This window comes from Cuculus canorus, chromosome 3 (genome assembly GCF_017976375.1).
Source record: "Cuculus canorus isolate bCucCan1 chromosome 3, bCucCan1.pri, whole genome shotgun sequence".
Taxonomy (NCBI): Eukaryota; Metazoa; Chordata; class Aves; order Cuculiformes; family Cuculidae; genus Cuculus; species Cuculus canorus.
Genome location: NC_071403.1, coordinates 30,648,092 through 30,667,955, shown reverse-complemented (window position 1 = coordinate 30,667,955; position 19,864 = coordinate 30,648,092). Strand labels below are relative to the sequence as shown.

The window sequence follows — 19,864 nt, the reverse complement described above, 5'->3', positions numbered from 1 at the left end:
CCAATTTCAGCTGTTTACTGAGTTTCGTCTTTAGCTTCCCAGTGTTGTAATATTTCTGTGTCAGTGCAGGTGAATATTTAATGTCAGGACTATCCATGGAATTTTTTAGTGTGGGGAGGGAAGTCAAATGCAAGTTGAAGGAACTTTTACCTGTATATTTAATGTTTCCTGACTACCTTACTTGCTTCCTTACTTTTAGAGAGAAGTCTTGCTACATTTTCAAGTCTACACATCAGCAGCAAGGAGTAGGGTCTGTCAAAGTGGGGGTGCGAGGAAAGGATATTGTTTCAACACCAGCTGCCCAAAGAGACAGAAAGAGAAGGACTAAAGAAAGGAAGGAATTACTTGTGGTCCTTCTTGAAATGAATTTGGCAAAGCTAAGGAATTTTGTCAAATTAAAATCAGGAAGGATGAGGAAAAAAGATATATCCATTGCTGTGTTCTTCTGAGTGCTGCTTCCTGTCTTCCCACAAAAGCTTCATCCTTTCCCTGATGTTCCCCTTGAAAATATCTGGTCGAGTCTGGAGAGACACTGTATTACTGCTCTGAAATAGAGTGGTCTGTGTAATCAATTCCATTTCTGCTGTTGAATTTAAAATAAAACCACCACACATTGAATGGAGCTCAAATTCATTCCTATTTTTTTAAACTAGAATGAGAAACAGGAAGTACATATGCAATATGATGTTGCAGTGAACTTTAAACAAAATATTTCGAAGACAAGTAAAGGGAACAAAGTGCTTGAGTTGCTAAACTGATGGCAGCAATGTCTTTTTTTCATCCAAGGTGTTTAAAAATCTCATCAAGGATGAATGGGGCCCAGAATCCATTCTTTTGCTGTGCTTGGAGGAGTCTGAATCATATCTTCTAACTTTGAAGAAAGCGTTCTACCTAGATGTTTTCTATTCTTTGATTTCCCTACAGTTCTTCTAGCTTTAAAGCTTCACTTTAATTAAATACTTGGCTATTTTTTTATAGACACAACTGTATTTCCCAGGGCAATCAACTGCAGGCAAGAACCAGGACACTGTACCCGTAATAGCAAATGTGTGGCTCTATTCTGTGTCATCATGTATGCAAAATGGTTTGGGAATTCTGAACACTGAAATATCTTATAGGTGTGTCCTGAGCGAACTACCTGAATTATTTAGTCTGACTTCAGGAAAAGGAGGGAAGAAATTCAATGTGTGGTTGGTTGAATGTCCTGAATAGTTTTCTGAACCACTAAGAAAATTACCACTGCTTTGTTTTATTTCTTCATTCAATATTTAGAAGTTCTTGGTCTGAGAAACTAGAATCAAAGTGAATTTAAAGAACCTTGAAGGATCAAGGTGTGCAATTTTGACAAATAAGTTACCATAATGGAAGAGAGTAAAATAAGTTTCATCAAGCTTCTGAGCATCAAACCTACAGAGCCCTTCTGGCATTGAAATGTACCACAGGTTTCTGGGCTGTTTGCTATTTGTGTAAATCTGAGAGGTAAGAACGTGAGTTTGCTTTTGCTATGGAGTCAGTCATCCCATGCTTGTCTCCAGAATTTACATCATTTTACACTTAGTCTACCTAAAAGTAGGAGATATTTGTTTATTGATCCATCTCTTCCTTACATTCATTGTAAATTGATGGCCTTTGTGTTGACCTTTTAAAAGCAGAAGAGATCACATCTCTGCAAAAGTTGTTGAAGTAGTACCCCCATAGGCAAAAAACCCCAATCCCTTGCAGAATTTTTGCACAACATGAAAGTATTTGCATGAGCTTCCACTTGTCATTTGCAAGGAAGTGGTCATACCCTGGGCTGCTCCTAGCCCTGTGGATACTCTAGGGGAGCAGAAAACAACACTTCGAAGATGCTAATGCAGAGTGGAAAATGAAAAACAGAGTGAAAGTTTGTGTTCTTTCAGTACAATGTTACTCCTGCTCCTCTTGAGTACATAAGAGGGATCAGGCTTCTAAAAAAGGGTGTAGAGGAGAGGAAAAACAATGGGGAGAGACATTATGGATAGGCTGCCTTTGCTGTCTTTTGAGATGCTACTGTTATCAATTGTGGCAGTTCTTTCCATTCCCCATCTTTGAACTTGTTAAAATGGATATCAACCTTCAAATGAGAAGAAAAGCAGTTGGGAGCACTTAATTTTTCGTCTGCCTTTCCTGCTTTTCAAACTTGCTTCTGAGAAATGTCAGCAAGTGGAGCAAGGCACTGGTCAGGTAGAAAGACACCGATGAGAATAACTTGTATACTGTTTTGTGCTTTACCACCGACATACTGCATGATTTTGGGGAAAATAATTTCCCTGTCACTGTTTTCTCCTTATATAAAACTGAGGGAAACAAGTTTTACAGTGGATGTCGGTTGCTTTCCAATTTCCTGATGAAAAGTGCTGCATAAGAACTAGTCAGTGTATCATTGACTGCATGAATACTACTGAATCTGTAATAATCTTTCTTCCTCTGTCAGTTTGGGATACAGGGGAAAAAGACCTGGTTTCCTCATTTTTCATTGCTTTCCCTGGTGCTCGAAACCTCAGGCCACTGATGTTATGCAGCAGACACTTTTCATAGATCAGATTAAGGGTTGATAAAGTAACAGAGCCTCATGCAAGCATCCCACTGTGCTCTTGAAACTGGAATTTCATTCCTGGTAGTGATCTATATGGCCTTGCATTTACCTTAGAAAAATATTATTATTAAAAAAAAGGGGGGGGAAGCTATTTGGAAAGAAGAGATGTAATATTAGTACTAAATTCTTGCTAACATATAGTGTTCAATATGTCACTAAAGGCCTAATGTTATTTAATATATGGATTCTTCTAAATAGTGAATGTGTAATTCTCCTAACATGTTTTATAAACTATAAGAGGAAGAGGTACAATTGTTCACAAATGTTTCACCGAGATTGTTTTAAGTCAGTTAAAATTGCCTTTGAGAGTAGAGTTGCACTAAAAAGAGAGAGGAGAGATGGAAAAAAGAAACCCCAAAACAGGGTCCTGCTCAGTCTAGAGTTTCAGGCGAGAGAGGAAAAGGTCTGCTTATCCAGAGCCAGATGCATTGTTAAAAGTTCATACTATCACTTTGACATTTAGAGTAGGACTCAGTGTCTTTGTAAATTCCTCTTCGTATTACCAGTGTAGGTCTCTGAGCTCAGACCATTTCACAAACCATAACATTTTTTAGTGAGTGATTGATCTGTATTATGTGTCCGAGCCATCAGAAGAATCTTGGGATGTTGCTTGTATAAACTGTAATACAATCTGATCCTGGGCATTTAGTTACAGACTTCATAGACCTATTGGCGATACTCGAGCCTCCTGGATTTGGGAATAGGGCTTATCTGATACCTTAAAAAAAAAAGGAGGAGGGGGGTGGCAGGAAAAAAAAAAAGCTCCTCATTTTCTCTGTTCCCCACTTAAATAACTCAACACATCTGGTAACACTGTAGGATCATTGTCCTTTCAGTTCCCCTGCAGCTCATATTGCTACAATATTTCTTTGGTATCTAGTTTCCTAAAGGGCAATGTGATTTTTTTTTTTTTTAGCCTGTTTTTATAGGTCTTGCAAATTAACCCATATGCATTGCAAGAAAAAACATGACTTTTAATCAGCACTATTTCTAAAGTTAGCGCTTGCTCTGTGTATATGAATATGTATATGCACCAATGTTTAAAAAAAAGAAAACACAAAACCTTTCTGCTAGTACTCAAAACTAGCATACAAATGTGTTTTTATTATGAAATAAAGTACGCCTAAATGTTAAAATATCTTTCTGTTAGGGGTTTTATCATTTGACTTATTGTCTTTGGTTACAAGAATTATAAAAATTGAAATGAAATCTTTTAATTCAATAAGAACTATGTTGAATTTTAGGAAGCAAAAAGGAGAATGAGATATAGACTTATATGCATAGGAAATTAAACATTCAAGAAATAAAAACTTCTCGAACAACTAAAGGGGTAGCCTTAAGGTGGGCTTATTTGAAATGCCTGCAATTAATTTTACAATAAATCTAAGTATTTTGTTCCAATTAAGACAGTTCATGTGCACGACTTCAAATTGTACAGTAGTTCCAGGGAGACTGTGGGCTGCTTGTTTTACATTCTGGATCAAGTTCAGATTTTTAGGCTTCGCTTGAATAAAATAAAAAGTCTGAACCCTGAAGATAATACAGATTGATAAATCTGATTTAAACATTCCCGTGTTGCAGACTTTCAGTGTATGTGGTACAGCTGAGCCTCAGGCCATGCACTAAATACATCCACAGTGCATTCCCAGGGCACCCGAATAACAAATGATCACATTTGAAAGGTTACCTTTCTATGGATTCTGACTTTTCTATATTAGCCATGAAGATTAGAATTTTAACAGCTCCCAATGAGAGGTATTGTGAAGTATTTACTTGGCAGGAAAAAAAAACAAAACAAAACAAAGCCCATCTGAGGTACTGTCTCATATTCATGAACTGGGATTTATGAGTTCTGTGAATGTCCTTGTGAGAATACACTCCATAGTTCACACTGTAGAAAAAAAAAAAGGCTTGTTTTTTATTTATATTAACTTGAAACTTTGATAAAAGAGTTACTATAGTAGAGGTTTTAACAGAGAGACAGGATCATTCTTTTACAGTGTATATCCCAGTAAATCCTACAGTCTTTCACACCTAGCTCTCTTCAAGAAAAGTTACAAGCATTTCTCTCTGTCTGGAAACCTGACAGTAGCTTTGCTAGTAGGTTTGGTGATTATTAAAGGTGTAAGGCCTTTTCTCCTTTTCCTTTACAGGTTGTGGAACTCATTTCAAGTGCTATTGGTGACTTAGTTCAAGGTATATATTATGAAAACTCAAAATCATCTGAGGTAAGAATTACAGTATCTTACGTATCCAAGAAGTTTCGTGGCATTTGATATATGACTACAATAAATGTGATGACTTTCACATTTGTTTAAAAGGAGGAGGGAGAGGGACGAGGAGAATTAATTGCAGTCCTAGTGATCAGCAGTAACATCATTAAAACACCTGTGAACTCTGGAAGTTTCTAGAAATGCTCAAGGAGGGACTATTTTATTTCCATGAGTGCCTAATAAAATAATGTCACGTGTCATTACTAGGAGCTCTAGAAATGCCTTACAGTGGGCTTTTTCCAAACACTTCCAGAGCTTTCTAGCCAAGGTTCTGTTAGAGTTCTTTATTATATTGTTGTTAACATCACTAATATTTTCATGTTAAATCTCTCATTTCCAAGCCCAAAGATGTTTATAAAATGCTTCATCCCAAACTTATATCAAGTTCCTTCTTCTTCTGAGTGTTCACCTTTTGGTAGTATAAACAGGAATGTTGTCCTGAAGAAGTAGGAGTGTAACTCTGTACTCCTCACCACCGAATGTCATCGTGCACATGCAGGATTCTACATGGGCAATGGCAGTGACTGTCACCATTTCACACCAAATAATCTTGTATTTCTTTAAGGGCAATTACAGATGTACTGTGTTATTGTGTGGCAAGAACTGTAATGAAAATTGGTCAAACTAGATCTAAGAGGTCTTTTTATTACTAGAATATTTAAGGAAATGTGTAGAGACTCTTCTTGAAGTCAGCTTGCTTTGGCAGGATGTGTGAGAAAAAAGAGTTCTTTCTTTCATTTCCTATGACTGCATCTTAACACATGCAAAAAAATTGATAATTTAAAGTTGCCACGACCTCTGCAGGCTTTATGATAGTGAGTTTTCACTGTATAAGAATGATGAGCAGGGTGTATATGTGAGTATCTATCTTGAAGGCTACTGGGGTAGGTAGATTTATTTACAGTGATGTTTTCTCATGCGCTTCATTTGCCTCAGAGACTCGAATCTTAACATTCAGTAAGTGACATGGTTTGAAGATTGCAGAAATATTTGAATTTATTTCTTTGTTGTGTATTTAGATTGCAGCCCTGGTTTAATATTGTTGTGTTGTAGTATATAGTAAAATTAATACCTTAGTGGAAGCCCTGATCACATGGTTACTGCCACAGTCATTACCTGCACTGGTGGCTCTGCACCAGCCAAACTGCAGTGGGCAAATGGAGCGTGCTGTCAGCCAACAGCATCTGGGCCCTGGAGGGTGCTGCTGCACCCAACGACTCTGCTGCTCAGTATCTATCTCTCCCACGCTGCAGCAGAAAAAATGTGTTACTTAAAGTAACCTCGTTTAAGCTTATCCCTCTCATTTTGGTTGAAACCATTTAGGTAGGAAGCAATCATGCTGATGAGTTGAGCATTTCCCTCAGAGGAAGCAAGAGCCTCTAGCAGGAAAGCAGTAATGGCACACTCGGGACATGCCTGGGGCTGTGGGCTCACCAGGTGGCACGGCTGCACGCCAAGGAAGGTGCGTACAGAGCATCCTCTGGCACCCCTCAGGAGCGGTCCCTGGGTGGAAAGCATGGCAGCACTGTGATGTTGGGAACTTTGTGGTCCTTCTGCACCTGCTGTGTTTAATCCATGAAAAATCAGGCTGCAGCCTTCGGGATTGCTCCCAAGTACCATGCTCAGGGTTATGTGTTAAAATAGATGGCATCTTTGAGATTTTTGCAAACAATGTTTAAAATTGTAGTTTTTGTATTCAAGCAGATTTCTATATACAAGTAGATCACATATATATCATATTAAAAAAAAAGACCAACTACTCCTTTGTGTGTAGAAGTAAAGCTTTATGAGTTCATCTCAGCTATGAGGCTGCATTTCGATTTTAACCATAGCCCCTGTATAAATGAGCAGTGGTACGGACTAGTTCGGGTTTCTGCAGTAGGTCTTAATCTTCCTTTTTCTTAGTCTTTCTTGTTCTGTTTATTTCTATTGCATTGTAATCTACCTATGCAGATGGCAAGGCAAGTGTGAGAAAAACTAAGCACAACTGCACAATATTTACCCTGCCCTGGGTAAATACGAATAGCAAAGCCTTACTTTGTTTCAGTGACTTTTTATCTCTAATGACAGCTGGAAGTACATTATACGCTTCCTAAGGGGAAACCAGTTACCTCAAGACACAATTATCATAGTGACCTAATAAATGCTGGAAATTACATCACAGTGTCTGAAGCTTAATCTTTGTGATGGGCGGTACATGGGTTCTGATGAGACCTAGAACAAACAAGCATGGGATCTGTTTTAATTTTTATTTGTATCTTATCCTCTGAGAAATTTGGTTCCGCATTGTATATGAGACACATCCCTGCTGCTTTCCTCGCACTGTTCTGCTCAGGCAGTGTCCCATTCATGTCCTGAATATCTCTTTAGCGAAGATTACCAAATGGACTAGGTCAGTTGCTGGTCTGTCTTATTTGTATCTTTGTGCATCATCCTCCTGACCCTAATTGCAATTGGACTGAAACAAAAATGTGAACCACATTTCCTAGAGATAAGACAAATGCTTTAATCTGCTCTGCAACTAAATTTCAAATATTGAACTTCATTTCTTTTTAAGAGTAGGGTATAGGGATGTTAGTAATGGCGTTTTCATTGCTGGGAATGTCTTCAGTTTGGAAAAGAAGGGTATCTGCTCTCCTTTTTTTTTTTTTCCCTTTTTTGAGGCAGGAAAACTGTACTTCATATGTCAAGTGTTTTTAATGCAGTTGTTACAAAGCTTCTCAGTACCATTAAAATAGCCTAATTTGTCACCGAGTTATTTTAAGCTTTGCTACGTATTTATCTAGATGGTAGTCAAAAATACAAAAGTAACTCTGCAAAATTAATTTTTCTCATGAGTTCATGTTTAACAAAAAAAAAAAGAAAGTTTCAGTTTGTTAAATTTGGATGATCCAGTAGGAATCATTTGACCTAACAAGACTGACCTTATTTACTCCCAAAGATAAATGACGGATGTAATTAATTGACATCTCTCATTACTACTTCTTTTTTTCTCTGTAAAACCACATGTGATCCTACAGCCATCCCATTTTAATACTTTCTTTTTGGTCATTCTTCACCTTGTCTTCATACAGAGATCTGTGTGAAATAGGGAAAATAAAGATAATATTTAACTTTTCACCTTTATTTGAGGTGACTATCGAAAATACAAAGTGTAGGCTTTGGTTGCCAAGACAGCCTGAAGGTCAGGGCTGCTACTGACGTTCAGACTACCAAATAGCACTGTGCTATTGCATTAGCAATATTAAGCTAATATTTTGGACTGTAAGCTGGAGCAGAAAGGGGTGAGGTGATAAACCTTTGCAGCTTTATGTCCTAAATCCTCTCCCAACTCAAAATTCTGTGAGTAAAGGGCATTCTTACCAGTTCCCATATATCTTTCCTAAATTTAAGTCTAATTTGGAAGTAAAAGTTTTTGCCTTAGTAGGTGCAAAAAGTGAAATTGTCTAATTTCGCCTTCAGTCGTGATCTTGGTATCTATTTTTAACAGAACAAAAACATTGCACTGAGTCTTTGTTTCCTTCTTTTAGGCGGCTGAAGACTTCTAGAGTGTTTGCTAACTCACTGAATACTGTTGCACTTTTAGAAACCTTCTGTCTTAATTTCCCAGATCATTTAACAAATGAAATTTATGAAAAATGCTTAAAATCCCTGTCAGTTCACTGAAGAGAAGTGACTTCACTGTGTGAAGATTCTGCATAACTAACATGTAAAACAAGTTTTAAAAAGAAATATATTAGTGGTAAGCACTCATTTTACCAAGTAGTGAACTAACAGGTCTTTGTTTGAGCCCAGTGTAGACTTTGTTAATGAATGTAGGTTTATTTTCCAGCAAAGTACAGACCACATGCAGTGAATTGTACCAATTCTTCTTTAATGTTAGGTCACCAGTCCTGCTTTGAGATACTGCATGTGTCCATCAACTGGACTGCTTATGAGTCTATGCTATAAGTAAAGGATTTGCTTATAAATTTTACCATAGGAGGTAAATCAAGTGTATTTTGAGTCACGTAAAACACCTTTTAGCATGGCAGCAATCAGAGCTTTCACTGTTTGTTTTTTTTAATCAAATGTTTTTGTTGCCAGACAAAGGGAAGGTAAAATATGGAATTTGAGTAAAGAGCATCTGTGAAAAGAATGGGTAAATGTTTCACAGGGGAGGAAAAAAAGCATAGCTAGAAGGGCGGCCAATGCTATTTGTTTACTGCTTTTGTTCTTTTAAATACTAGGCTTTTCCAGAGAGATTTAAAAGTAACAGATGTGGAGAGAGATTTAAATTTATTATAAGTTTTCAAACTTTTGTTTTAAATCATGTGCTACTTTTTTTACAGTGTCACAATGAAAGTAGTAGGTAGTTGGTGGCATCCTTTATTGACCCATTTCTAGACACCCTTGTTCCTTAAAAAGCAGTGAAGATCTGTATTAACAGGCCAATAAAACGTGCCCTGTCACATTCAGCAAGTAGGAATACATCTGTTGGAAGCTTATGTGAACCATGTGGAAGATGTTTTGCAGGGTGTTGCTACTAGTGGAGACATAGTTGCACTGGATCTGGTTTATGTAAAACAGAAGTTCTCAAACTACCTAATTTCAAGCTTTAAAACACTATTAAAAACTTTTTTTGGTGGATTATTTGCCCATTGAGAACTGAACTGAAGTTTCATATAGATAGTTCAGACATTTTGATCATTTTGTGCAACAGCAGATGGCTAAGAAAGAGCTGGCATGGCATGGAAATAAAGGTTCCCCTACAAGCTGAAGTTCTACACTGAGAAGACTCTTGAGTTCTACTTATTCCTGGTTTTGCAAATGGTTTTGTGCACTTTTAAGACATTCATATTTTCCTGAATGTGTTTTCAGCTGAACTGCATATAAGCATGTTCTTTGGTGTGACAAATCAAACTGAGTTATTCTTTTATACTGGTGATCCTTGTTGCCAGCACTAAGAGCTGCTCTTCCTCATGGTTCCTGATTGCGTGTTTTGTCCAAAAATATCATTTTCTAAATGTTTTTGTTTCTTGTTGCCCAAGATTGTTTCAAACCCAATTTAAATTATGGAAGTTGTTTTAAAAAAAAATATCAACTGGCTGATTTCCTTCTAAAAAAAACAGTAATTGACCTTGCCATTAGTAAAATGGGAGCACCCTCAGCTGTTCCTAATTTCCCACAGGAAGTCATGATCATAGAATCATAGAATCAGTGAGGGTTGGAAAGGACCTTAAAGATCATCTAGTTCTAACCCACCTGCCATGGACAGGGACATCCCACTAGATCAGGCTGCACAAGGCCCCATCCAACCTGGCCTTGAGCACCTCCAGGGGTGGGGCAGCCACAACTTCCCTTGGCAACCTGTTCCAGTGTCTCACTACTCTCATGGTGAAGAAATTCTTCCTAATGCCTAGTCTAAATCTGTCCCTCTCCAGTTTATACCTGTTCCCCCTGGTCCTATCCCCACAAGCCTTTATGAATAGCCCCTCTCCACCTTTCCTGTAGGCCCCCTTCAGGTACTGGAAGGTCGCTATAAGATCTCCTCTGAGCCTTCTCTTCTTCAGGCTGAACAAGCCCAACTCCCTCAGCCTGTCCTCATAGGGAAGGTGTTTCAGCCCTCCAATCATCTTTGTAGCCCTCGTCTGGACCTGTTCCAACAGCTCCATATCCTTCTTATGTTGAGGATTCCAGAACTGGACACAGTATTCCAGGTGAGGTCTCTCTCAGATGAGGAATAGAGAGGCAGAATCCCCTCCCTCAACCTGCTGGCCACACTTCTTTTGATGCAGCCCAAGATACGGTTGGCCTTCTGGGCTGTGAGCGCACACTGCCGGCTCATGTCGGGCTTCTCATCGACCATCACCCCCAAGTCCTTTTCTGCAGGGCAGCTCTCAATCACATCATCCCCTATTGTGTACTGAAAATGAGGATTTTCCCGACCCAGGTGTCGGACCTTACACTTGGCCTTGTTGAACCTTGTGAGGTTCTCAGGGGCCCACTTCTCCAGTCTGTGCAGGTCCCTCTGGATGACATCCCATCCTTCCGGTGTGGCAACTACACCACTCAGCTTGGTGTCATCTTCAGACTTACTGAGGGTGCACTCAATCTTGCTGTCAATATCATTGGTAAAGTTATTGAACAGCACCAGTCCCAGTACGGACCCCTGAGGGACACCACTTGTCACGGATCTCCATCTGAATGTTGAGCCATTGACCACTACTCTTTGAATATGACCATCCAACCAGTTTCTCATCCACTGTGCCGTCCACCCATCAAATCCATATCTAATTTAGAGAGAAGGATGTTGTGGAGAACCGTGTCAAAGGCTTTACAGAAGTCAAGATAGATCACATCTGTCTAGAGATGATCCAGAGCTGGATTTGGATGTTTTCTCTGTACTGCCAGGCCACCATTATCCAAACTGTATCTGGAGTTGGATGCTTTCTTCGAGGGGTGCTGAGGGGTTTGGTTCTTTTCATCCATCTTCTGCTACTCAAATAGTATCAGGGTTGGTTGTGATCTGGACCCCGTTCTTGTGGGCAGAACTATGAATTAGTTAATCAGATGTCCGAGCACCACCAACTACTGCTCAAATTCATTTGAGTTTAAAAAGGCTTTTATATGAAAGGCTGCTAGGAGTCATCTGGGCCAGCTAATGGCGTCTTTTTATATTTATCTTTGAAGTATCCACTGCTGACAAAACAAAACAAAGCTTGCAAAAAAGTGAAAATTTATCTAAAAATAACAAGTGCTGTGATGGTATCAGATTTCACAGACTTTGCAGTGTAGGGGTGTTTTAATTTTTCCCTTGGTGCTCTAAAATAACATTTAGATCATACATACCCTTGTTGTAAAAATGCAGTTTAGTTGGTGGACAGTTTATATATAACATGAGAGTTATGCTGGGGGGAAAATGACATTTGGATTGTTGGAAAACTTTGCTGAAGAGTGGTTGTGTCTGCCTTTGCCTTCTTAAGCAGCAGAAGCTTTAGGGATATGTGTTCATAAGAATTTCTGTTATTAAAATCAGCTATGTTTTGGCTTGCAGGCTCATATGCTAAAGCCATTCATATAGGCATAATGGCTTTTTACAACTGGCTTCTTTCTGTAATCCAGAGATTCACAATACCTATGTTTTTAAGATCTCTGTATAGGGTTTGCATGGCGAGGTCTTGGTAGCAGGAGAGCTACAGAAATGGCTTCTGTGATTCTGTGAGAAGCTGCTGGAAGCTTCCCTTGTGCCCACAGAGCCAATGTCAGCTGGCTCCAAGACGGACCTGCCACTGGCTAAAACTGAGACCATCAGCAACAGTGGTAGTGCCTTTGTGATAATGTATTTAAGAAGTGGAGGGCAGGAGACAGTGGGAGAGGAGAGTGAGAATAAGTGAGAGAAACAACTTTGCAGACACCCAGGTCAGTGAAGGAGGAGATAGAGGAGCTGCTCCAGGTGCCAGAGCAGAGATTGCCCTGCAGCCCATGGTGAAGACCATGCTGAGGCAGGCTGTCCCCCTGCAGCCCGGGGAGGTCCATGGTGGAACAGATGCCCACCTGTGGCTCATGGAGGACTCTACACCAGAAGAGGTGGATGCCTAAAGGAGGCTGTGACTCCATAGGAAGCCCATGCTGGAGCAGGCTCCTGGAAGGACCTGTGACTCTGTGGAGAGTGGAGCACACACTGGAGCAAATTTGCTGGCTGGACTTGTGATCCTGTAGGGGACCCACGCTGGAGCAGTCTGTTCCTGAAGGACTGCACCCCATGGGAGGGACCCATGCTGGAGCAGTTTGTGAGGAACTGTAGCCTGTGGGAAGGACTCATATTGGAGAAGTTCATGGAGGACCGTCTCAGCATGGGAGGTACCTGATGCTAGAGCCAGGAAAGAACATGTGGAGTCCTCCCGCTGAGGAAGAAAGAGTGGCAGGGACAACATGTGATGAACTGCCTGCAACCCACATTTCCTATCCCCCTGCCTCAATGAACTGTCTGCAATCCACATTTCCTATACCACTGCCTCAGGGAAGAAGAGAGGGTTTGATGGGGAGGTGTTTTAAGATTTATTTTTATTTCTCATAACCCTACTCTAACTTGATTGGCAATAAATTAAATTAATTTCCCCTCATCAAGTCTGTTTTGCCTGTGACAGTAAATGGTGAGTGGTCTCCCTGTCCTTGTCTCAACCCATGAGGCTTCAGTTATATTTTTCTCTTCCCTGTCCAGCTGAGGAGGGGGAGAGATAGAGTGGCTTTGGCGGGCACCTGGAATCTGGCCAGACTCAACCCACCACAATTTTAATATCATATCTTCAAATACATCTCAGATTTTTTTATTTGGAAGCTGAATGTCCATTTTAGGCGCTTGAAGTTCCCACACAATGTTCATATAGTGGACTATAAATTTATTGTGCCATCATTTTCAGTCCTGTGATGAAATTCAGACTTGTTTAAGAATATATTTTTGTGATAAATCATAGAATTTATTTCCTTGTATATGTCAAATGGCAATGACTGTTTAAGCTCTTTTAGTTCCTGCAGTTGATAGCTGATAATGTCTGCATTTCTGTTGCTGCTCAAAGGCTACACCAAGCTGACATTTTCAACTTCTTCTGAAATAATTTTTAACTTCATAAATTGTTTCAGGATACCTTTCTAGAATACTTCTGTCTTAGTTGGATATAAAACAAATAGTAATAAAAATCACTGCCAATTTTCAGTCTCTTCCAGCAAATTTTAATAAATACTGTTTTTTCTCTGAGCAGATTGGTTGTTAAGGAAAGGTTATGTTGTATCTTCCAAAAGCTCCTGATTTTAAATTTAAAATAAATTTATATAGATATGGGTGGAAAAAACACGCTTGTTTTATAGGAAACTACTTGAATTAAATTCTCATTTTGACATTTTGCCAGTCATGGGAATTTGCACGTGCTCTGGGCTGAGGTATGATATTAAAACAAAAATACTACAGTAAAATGAAACATGAGGAAAGTTTAGGCTTGACTTTGTAAGTTATCATATGCATAATAGCAAACATGTGGTTTCTCTGTTCTTCACTTTCCATGTATAAGTTAATAGTGTGTCTGAAAGCAAAGGCGTTTTGATACAGCTCTGGGTAACTTGGCATTGCAGACTTCTACTTTTTCCATTAGTCTCAAATTATACTTTCCCTTGTAACGCAGCACTTCTGGGTGATATCCATAGGGGAGGAAAATTAGAGCTGAACGGATGGATTCTATTTCATTTGTTACTGATTTCATGACAGATAATGCCTTGCTAGAAAACTATAGGGTCACACAGAATTACTTCTTGCTCGTTCCCAAGTAATTTAATTGACATCACTTTGAGGGAAAGGGCTTGTTCTAGAAGAGACTTTTTTATATTACTTTTTTAAAGAATACCTTTCAGCTTAGTGTACACTACAGATTCAGCTGAACTGAGAAATGACAAACTTTTTTAGGTTTATATGCTTGAATTTTTTTCTGTAACCTCTCATTACTGAGTTTAGGTTTTTCTACGAAAAACAGCAGTGTTCTTTCCTGGGTTTGTTATTTAAATCCTCTTTAGAAAGTACTTAAGGGTGTGACAGTAGCGTGTATGTGAGAGGGATTACAAGTCATGTCTAGCTTTGAAGACCCATTAGTAAAATAGTGGCATATTAACACCTTGTGAGCCAAAGGACCTGCGGGGTTGGGTTTGGGGGGGTAAAGGAATGGATTTGTGTTAATTAAAATACTTTGTGAAAAGTAATCCAAATTAATATTTTTGATAGAATAGACTTTTCAAAAGTGTTGAACATCTCTGACCTTACAGTCAAGATGATAAAGTTAACTAGCAGCATCGCAGAGATCTCTATCAGTCCCCCGGGAAAGTTAATACCTGACATTTCTAAATCACATTCCTTATCCTTAATATGGGAGTAGAAGAGGTACAAATCCTCCATCACAGCCTTTCATTTTTCCAATGCAGTTCTATAACAATTTTTAATACCTATTGTAATTGTATTTTCTTGACTACAAAGGAGAAATCGTAGAGACTTCTGAAGTCTGCTTGGGATTGTTGGTTCTTGGTAACTGGCAAGGAACTGAAGTGCAGATATACTCTAGAGGTGGGGGCTGTTTGGGTTTTTTGTCTTTTTTTCTTTTTTTCTTTTTTTAATTCCCCCAGTCCCTCATAAGGAATATGGTTGGCTGTTAATGTTCGGAGTAATGATATAGTCATTAAGAAAAGGATCTATGTTGAATCTGTTGGCACCTCCATGTATTTTGCGTTGTTCTTTTTGAGCAGAAAATGAAAATGTTTGTGGAAGCTGCCAGTATATTTATTCTGATAGTTTTAATTTACTGAATAAAGAATGCCCTTCTTTATTCAGTGTTGTGGCACCCAGAGTTTTGTTACTCACCAAGTGTCACATTATCCTGTGCCACACTGTTAACTTCTGTAAGCTGACACAGCTCCAGGTTTGGTGTTTTCATGTTAGCCTTTGTTTCATTTTCAGGAGAACTGTCTTACAGATGATATCGGCATATCTACATGGAAGGAGCAGGTTTTCCTGTCTCATAGTGCCTTGCTGGCAAAGAGCTGCCAGGCTGCGATGGAGCTAGCAAAGCATAGCGCTGAGATTCAGGACATGGCATTTCAGTATGGAAAGCACATGTCTATGAGTCATAAGGTATGCCTTTTCCTTTTGTTCTGGGATCTTAAAAATGGAAAGACTTGTAAGATATGTTGCTCTTGAGCTCTGTCACATACTGCCACAACGCTGCAGAGTTTTGCCAGCAGGTCAGTGACATTGAGGGATTTGATTGCTGCCTCATGTTTGCACAAACTGCTGGTATGAACAATGCTTATGAACTGGCAAAATCACAATTCTGGCAATGTAGCTTATTTCATTCAAGGCTCTGTTTAGGTCCCTCTAGCACATCTTTCTGTAGCAGCGTAAAACTCTACCTTCTCTGCTTCTGTCTTCTTTCTGAAGTCGCTGTCCTAACAGCAGGAGTTCCAGAAGGAAGCATGTGTTGGGTCTCAGCTGGCACCGTGCAGAGATTTGTACCAAGAGGCTCAATTGCTTGCAGCAGCACATGAGACTGAGGCATGAGCTGCAGTGGTTGAAGGACCTGCTTGTATTCCCTTCTGAATAATCTGCTCTGGAGGTAGCTTCCAGAAAGGGTAGTAGGGGGATAAGGAGGGAGGTTACTGGATATGGACTGGAGCAGCCTACACCCCTGCAGCAGCAGAATTCCTCAGAGAAGTTGTCTGATGTCCATTAGAACTCTTTCAGTACACAGCTGGAGTTAGTCCAAAGGAAAACATGCACGATGTGGATTTCAGGTCCTTGGCACTCTGGTTTTGCCCTAAAGATCTGCTCCTACTATACTGCACTACTTGCAAGTATAAATATAGCTTGAGATAGGCAGACAGGCTTCCTTCCCATCCTCTTCAGCTGGGTTGGTTTAGACAGTTTCTAGTTCCTCCAGGAGAAGGAGGTGGTTTTATAAAGAACAGCTTTACTGACATAGAAATGCCACTATATGCTATTACTAGGTACAACTCCATCAGGAAATTGCTTCTAGTGCAGACTACAGCTTTACTGTTTTGTGTATGCTTTAGTATTAACACATCCACCATTGACATGTAGTTGTGTATAAAAGATTGCATTATTCTCATAGAAAGCTCCTAGCTGTGTCATGTTTTGTCAGAAGGAAGGTTTTATTGCATCAGCTTCCTCTGGTACTGAAAAGTAGAATATATTAACCTTCACAAATTAAAAATTTATATTCTTCCCACTGATGACTGGATCATTCTTTACTTATATTTTTTTCTGCTTTCTGCCACTCAAAAGTTGCCTACCTGGCTGTGTCTCATTGCTTGCCCAGCTCTGCAAGCTGTCCTTTACACATTCCTTTGAGGATTCTCCACATGCTTCCCTTTACCACAAATTTCTGCCACTGCAGTGCTTCCCTCTCTTCTTCTCCCTCCCTTAAACTTGAAAAAGTGTGACCAAGGTACAAGTGTCAAAGCAGAAAATGGTGAGTAGGTATAGGATCAGAATATGGACCTTGATTCGGTGAGTGGGTGGATATGTGTAGACTGTTCCTGCAAATTGAAGAAGGATATTCTTCTCTTTCAGCTACATTCAGACCTTCAGCCGTTTGTTAAAGAAAGTTCTAGTGACACCATGGCCTTCAGCTTGAATTCTGCTCCTGCAGTCCTGCATCAGGAATTCCTTGGAAGGGAGGCATGGATTAAGCAGATCAGAGAGGTAAATTAAAGCATTGCTTGGAATTTCCCAGTTTTACCATTTGTATCTGTCTTCCTATCTGTACTTTCAATTAGTAAAGAAACTAATTAGTTTCGCTTTTACTAATTAGTAAAGCGAACAACAGACCAGATGATATCAAGGCTACCTCCGCTCACCAATACTTAACACTTTTCTTCCGTGTTTTCAAGAGGGGGAAAACTAGCAACCTGACTGTCAAGCTCTGTCAAACTTCTTTCTGTCAGTGTTAGAAGTGGATTCTTTTGTGTGGAGCATACGTCTGTTCCCTTTCACCACTTGTGCAGTCCCACATCTTAGCTCAAAGCTACTTTCACTGGCAGCCTAAAGCAGAGAACTTTGCATTACAGTAGTTGAAAGGTAGGCATGCGATTCCTTCTGCCAGCTTGGCTCTGGGAGGCAGGGAGATCTGGGGAACTTAGCTTCCTGACCGCTACAAAATATTTGTGAAACCTAGCTGGTTGATGTCCTTATTCTCAATTCTCATAGTTCAGGTGTGTTTTCCTCTAACCTTTGGGTGGAGAAGGCAGTAAGAATAAGGTAGCTGTGTGATGTAGATCTGTTTTGTGTACTGCGTAGCACAGGGGGTTCAGATCCATCAATAGCTTCCTCGGTGTTGTTGAAATACAAGTAGATAACTGCAAGACAGCGGGGGAAGGGGGGGGGAAGGAGGGAAACATAAAATGGCCAAAACTAAGCATTCTGAGTTCCTGCATCAGCTGGATGTGTTTTGCCTGTCTAAACAGGTATGATGAGTACCTTCTGGAAATTCCTGCAGTTGTTAGATGAACTTTGTCAGTAGAAAGGCTGTCGCCTTCAATAAGAAGCTAATTCTATGCAAGCATATTAATTCAAGATGTGCTTGCTGATGGCTCCTTTCCTTGCTGGTTTGAAAACAGGACTCTCAGGCAGAAGGTGTGGAGTCTAGGCCTCTACCCAGTTCTGCATTCATGATGGCCGGGTTGCAGCCTGCCTTCACATACTGCAAGCAAGAGGCATAGCCTCTTCAGCAGTGAAATTTTGGCAAGTATGTGCAGAATCTATAACCTTACAGTGGTATGGAGTAGAGGGATCTTAAAGTGAAGCAAACTAGAAGTGAGGCAAACATTTTGTCATTTTGAAATTAGGGGCTGGTAGTTTATTCTGTGTGATGAGAAATTTTGGAGTTCTACACTCTCAACATAAGGCTCGCATGTGAGTTGAATGTAAATGGATTTGGATTATTGTAGCTGGAGAATAATGGTACCACAGTGCAGTTTATAAAAGCTTTGAGACAATTTCCCATCTGCAGAATCTAGAGGAGGCTGCAGGACTTCAGGAGTGCCGTCTGTCTGCATACTAATTCTCATATCAAAAATGGGCATTAGAGAAACAGTGAGGCAGTTCTCTCTGAAGGGGAAAGAGGAAAGGTGGCATACATTATGCTAAAGTGTCTACTGACTACTACTTTAGCTAAATACAAAGTGGAATACCACGTCCAGGAGCCTTTCTTGTGTTGATATAGAAAGGGAAGTTATCTTTCATTAATTACAAGCTCTTCAAGATATCATCCATAGTCACATTTACTATGTGACATTCAACACAGGCCAAGTACTTCAATCAGAGATTGTAATGTGAATGAAATTTAGAGACTACCTTAAAATGGACTTGGGATGCATATAGTGGGAAACCTTGTTATAGGAGTTAAAAAAAATGTGTAGTTATGTGTATATGTGTGTGTATCCATGGACATAGAAAAATATACATGAAAGAATGATCAGCCCTAAAGACCTAAGTCTCTCCTGTTCTCACTGACCTCACCACCAAACCCCTCCACCTTTGTGCATTTAAAACTATTCCAAATGAACCGTTTGGTCAGGTGTCCATCTTGAAAGGAATAGAAGTTGGAGTAGAGTCCTGAAATGCTTTTTGTTTTTTTAAAAAAAAAAAAAAAACAACAAAAAATCAACAAAACCAAACAACCCTAAGTGGCTCCTAGGAAGCACTGTGGTAGACAAATAGGTTCTTTAATTCTGTTCTTCAGAGAAAGCGTTGAAATAGTCGCTGAATGCAGTCCCACTGCACTTTTGGTAAGCCCTGTATTCTTAAAATTTAGCAAATAATCTGGGGTTATAGGATGAAGATTTTTCTAGGAGTCAAAAGGCAGAAGAGCTGGTCGCTTTTAGCCACTTACAGATAACTATCACTAGACAATAGCAAAAATTCTCTGGGTTACGCAGATATCCAACATCTAAGCAGTAAGGTACGAATGATCAAAATTTGAGTGAAGAAATTAAGCAGAATCCCTCAGGAATAGGTCTAGAATCCATCTTAGCTCACAGCATGTGTAATTTAAAAGGAGTACATCAGAAACTAGAACCATTTCATCTAGGCCAAAGTAATCCATGTGCCGTTCACAATATCTTTCTGCGCCTTGTCAGAAAAAGCAGGGCTGGAAGAAAAGCTTTTATCAAATGCTTTAGCAACCATTTCTGAAGTGTAGGTTTTGGGAACACCCATAAGAGGGACCATCTCAACTGAGAAAGAAGTCAGTCTTGGGAAACATCCTGAAAACCTGCTACAAAATATTGTCTTAAAACATCTGCTTGTGGTTTGCTTATCTGATGCATTTTGAGCCATTTCATGGGGGATTTAGGGATCCTTCTTCCTGGCAAGGTGAGTTGATTTCACATCACCTCATTTACTGATGGAGAACATCTTAGTACTATTGTCCCTCACTGC

At 39.7% G+C, this 19,864-nt stretch overlaps 1 protein-coding gene across 1 annotated transcript in view; it reads left to right on the top strand.

Annotated features, from left to right (window-relative positions):
* PDSS2 (decaprenyl diphosphate synthase subunit 2) overlaps positions 1 to 19,864 on the top strand; it is a 125,670-nt gene that overhangs the window by 90,153 nt on the left and 15,653 nt on the right. Inside the window, exons 4-6 of the mRNA XM_054062830.1 lie at positions 4,771 to 4,845; positions 15,365 to 15,538; positions 16,997 to 17,128. Coding sequence (XP_053918805.1) covers positions 4,771 to 4,845; positions 15,365 to 15,538; positions 16,997 to 17,128 — 381 coding nt within the window. The remainder of the gene's footprint in view (positions 1 to 4,770; positions 4,846 to 15,364; positions 15,539 to 16,996; positions 17,129 to 19,864) is intronic.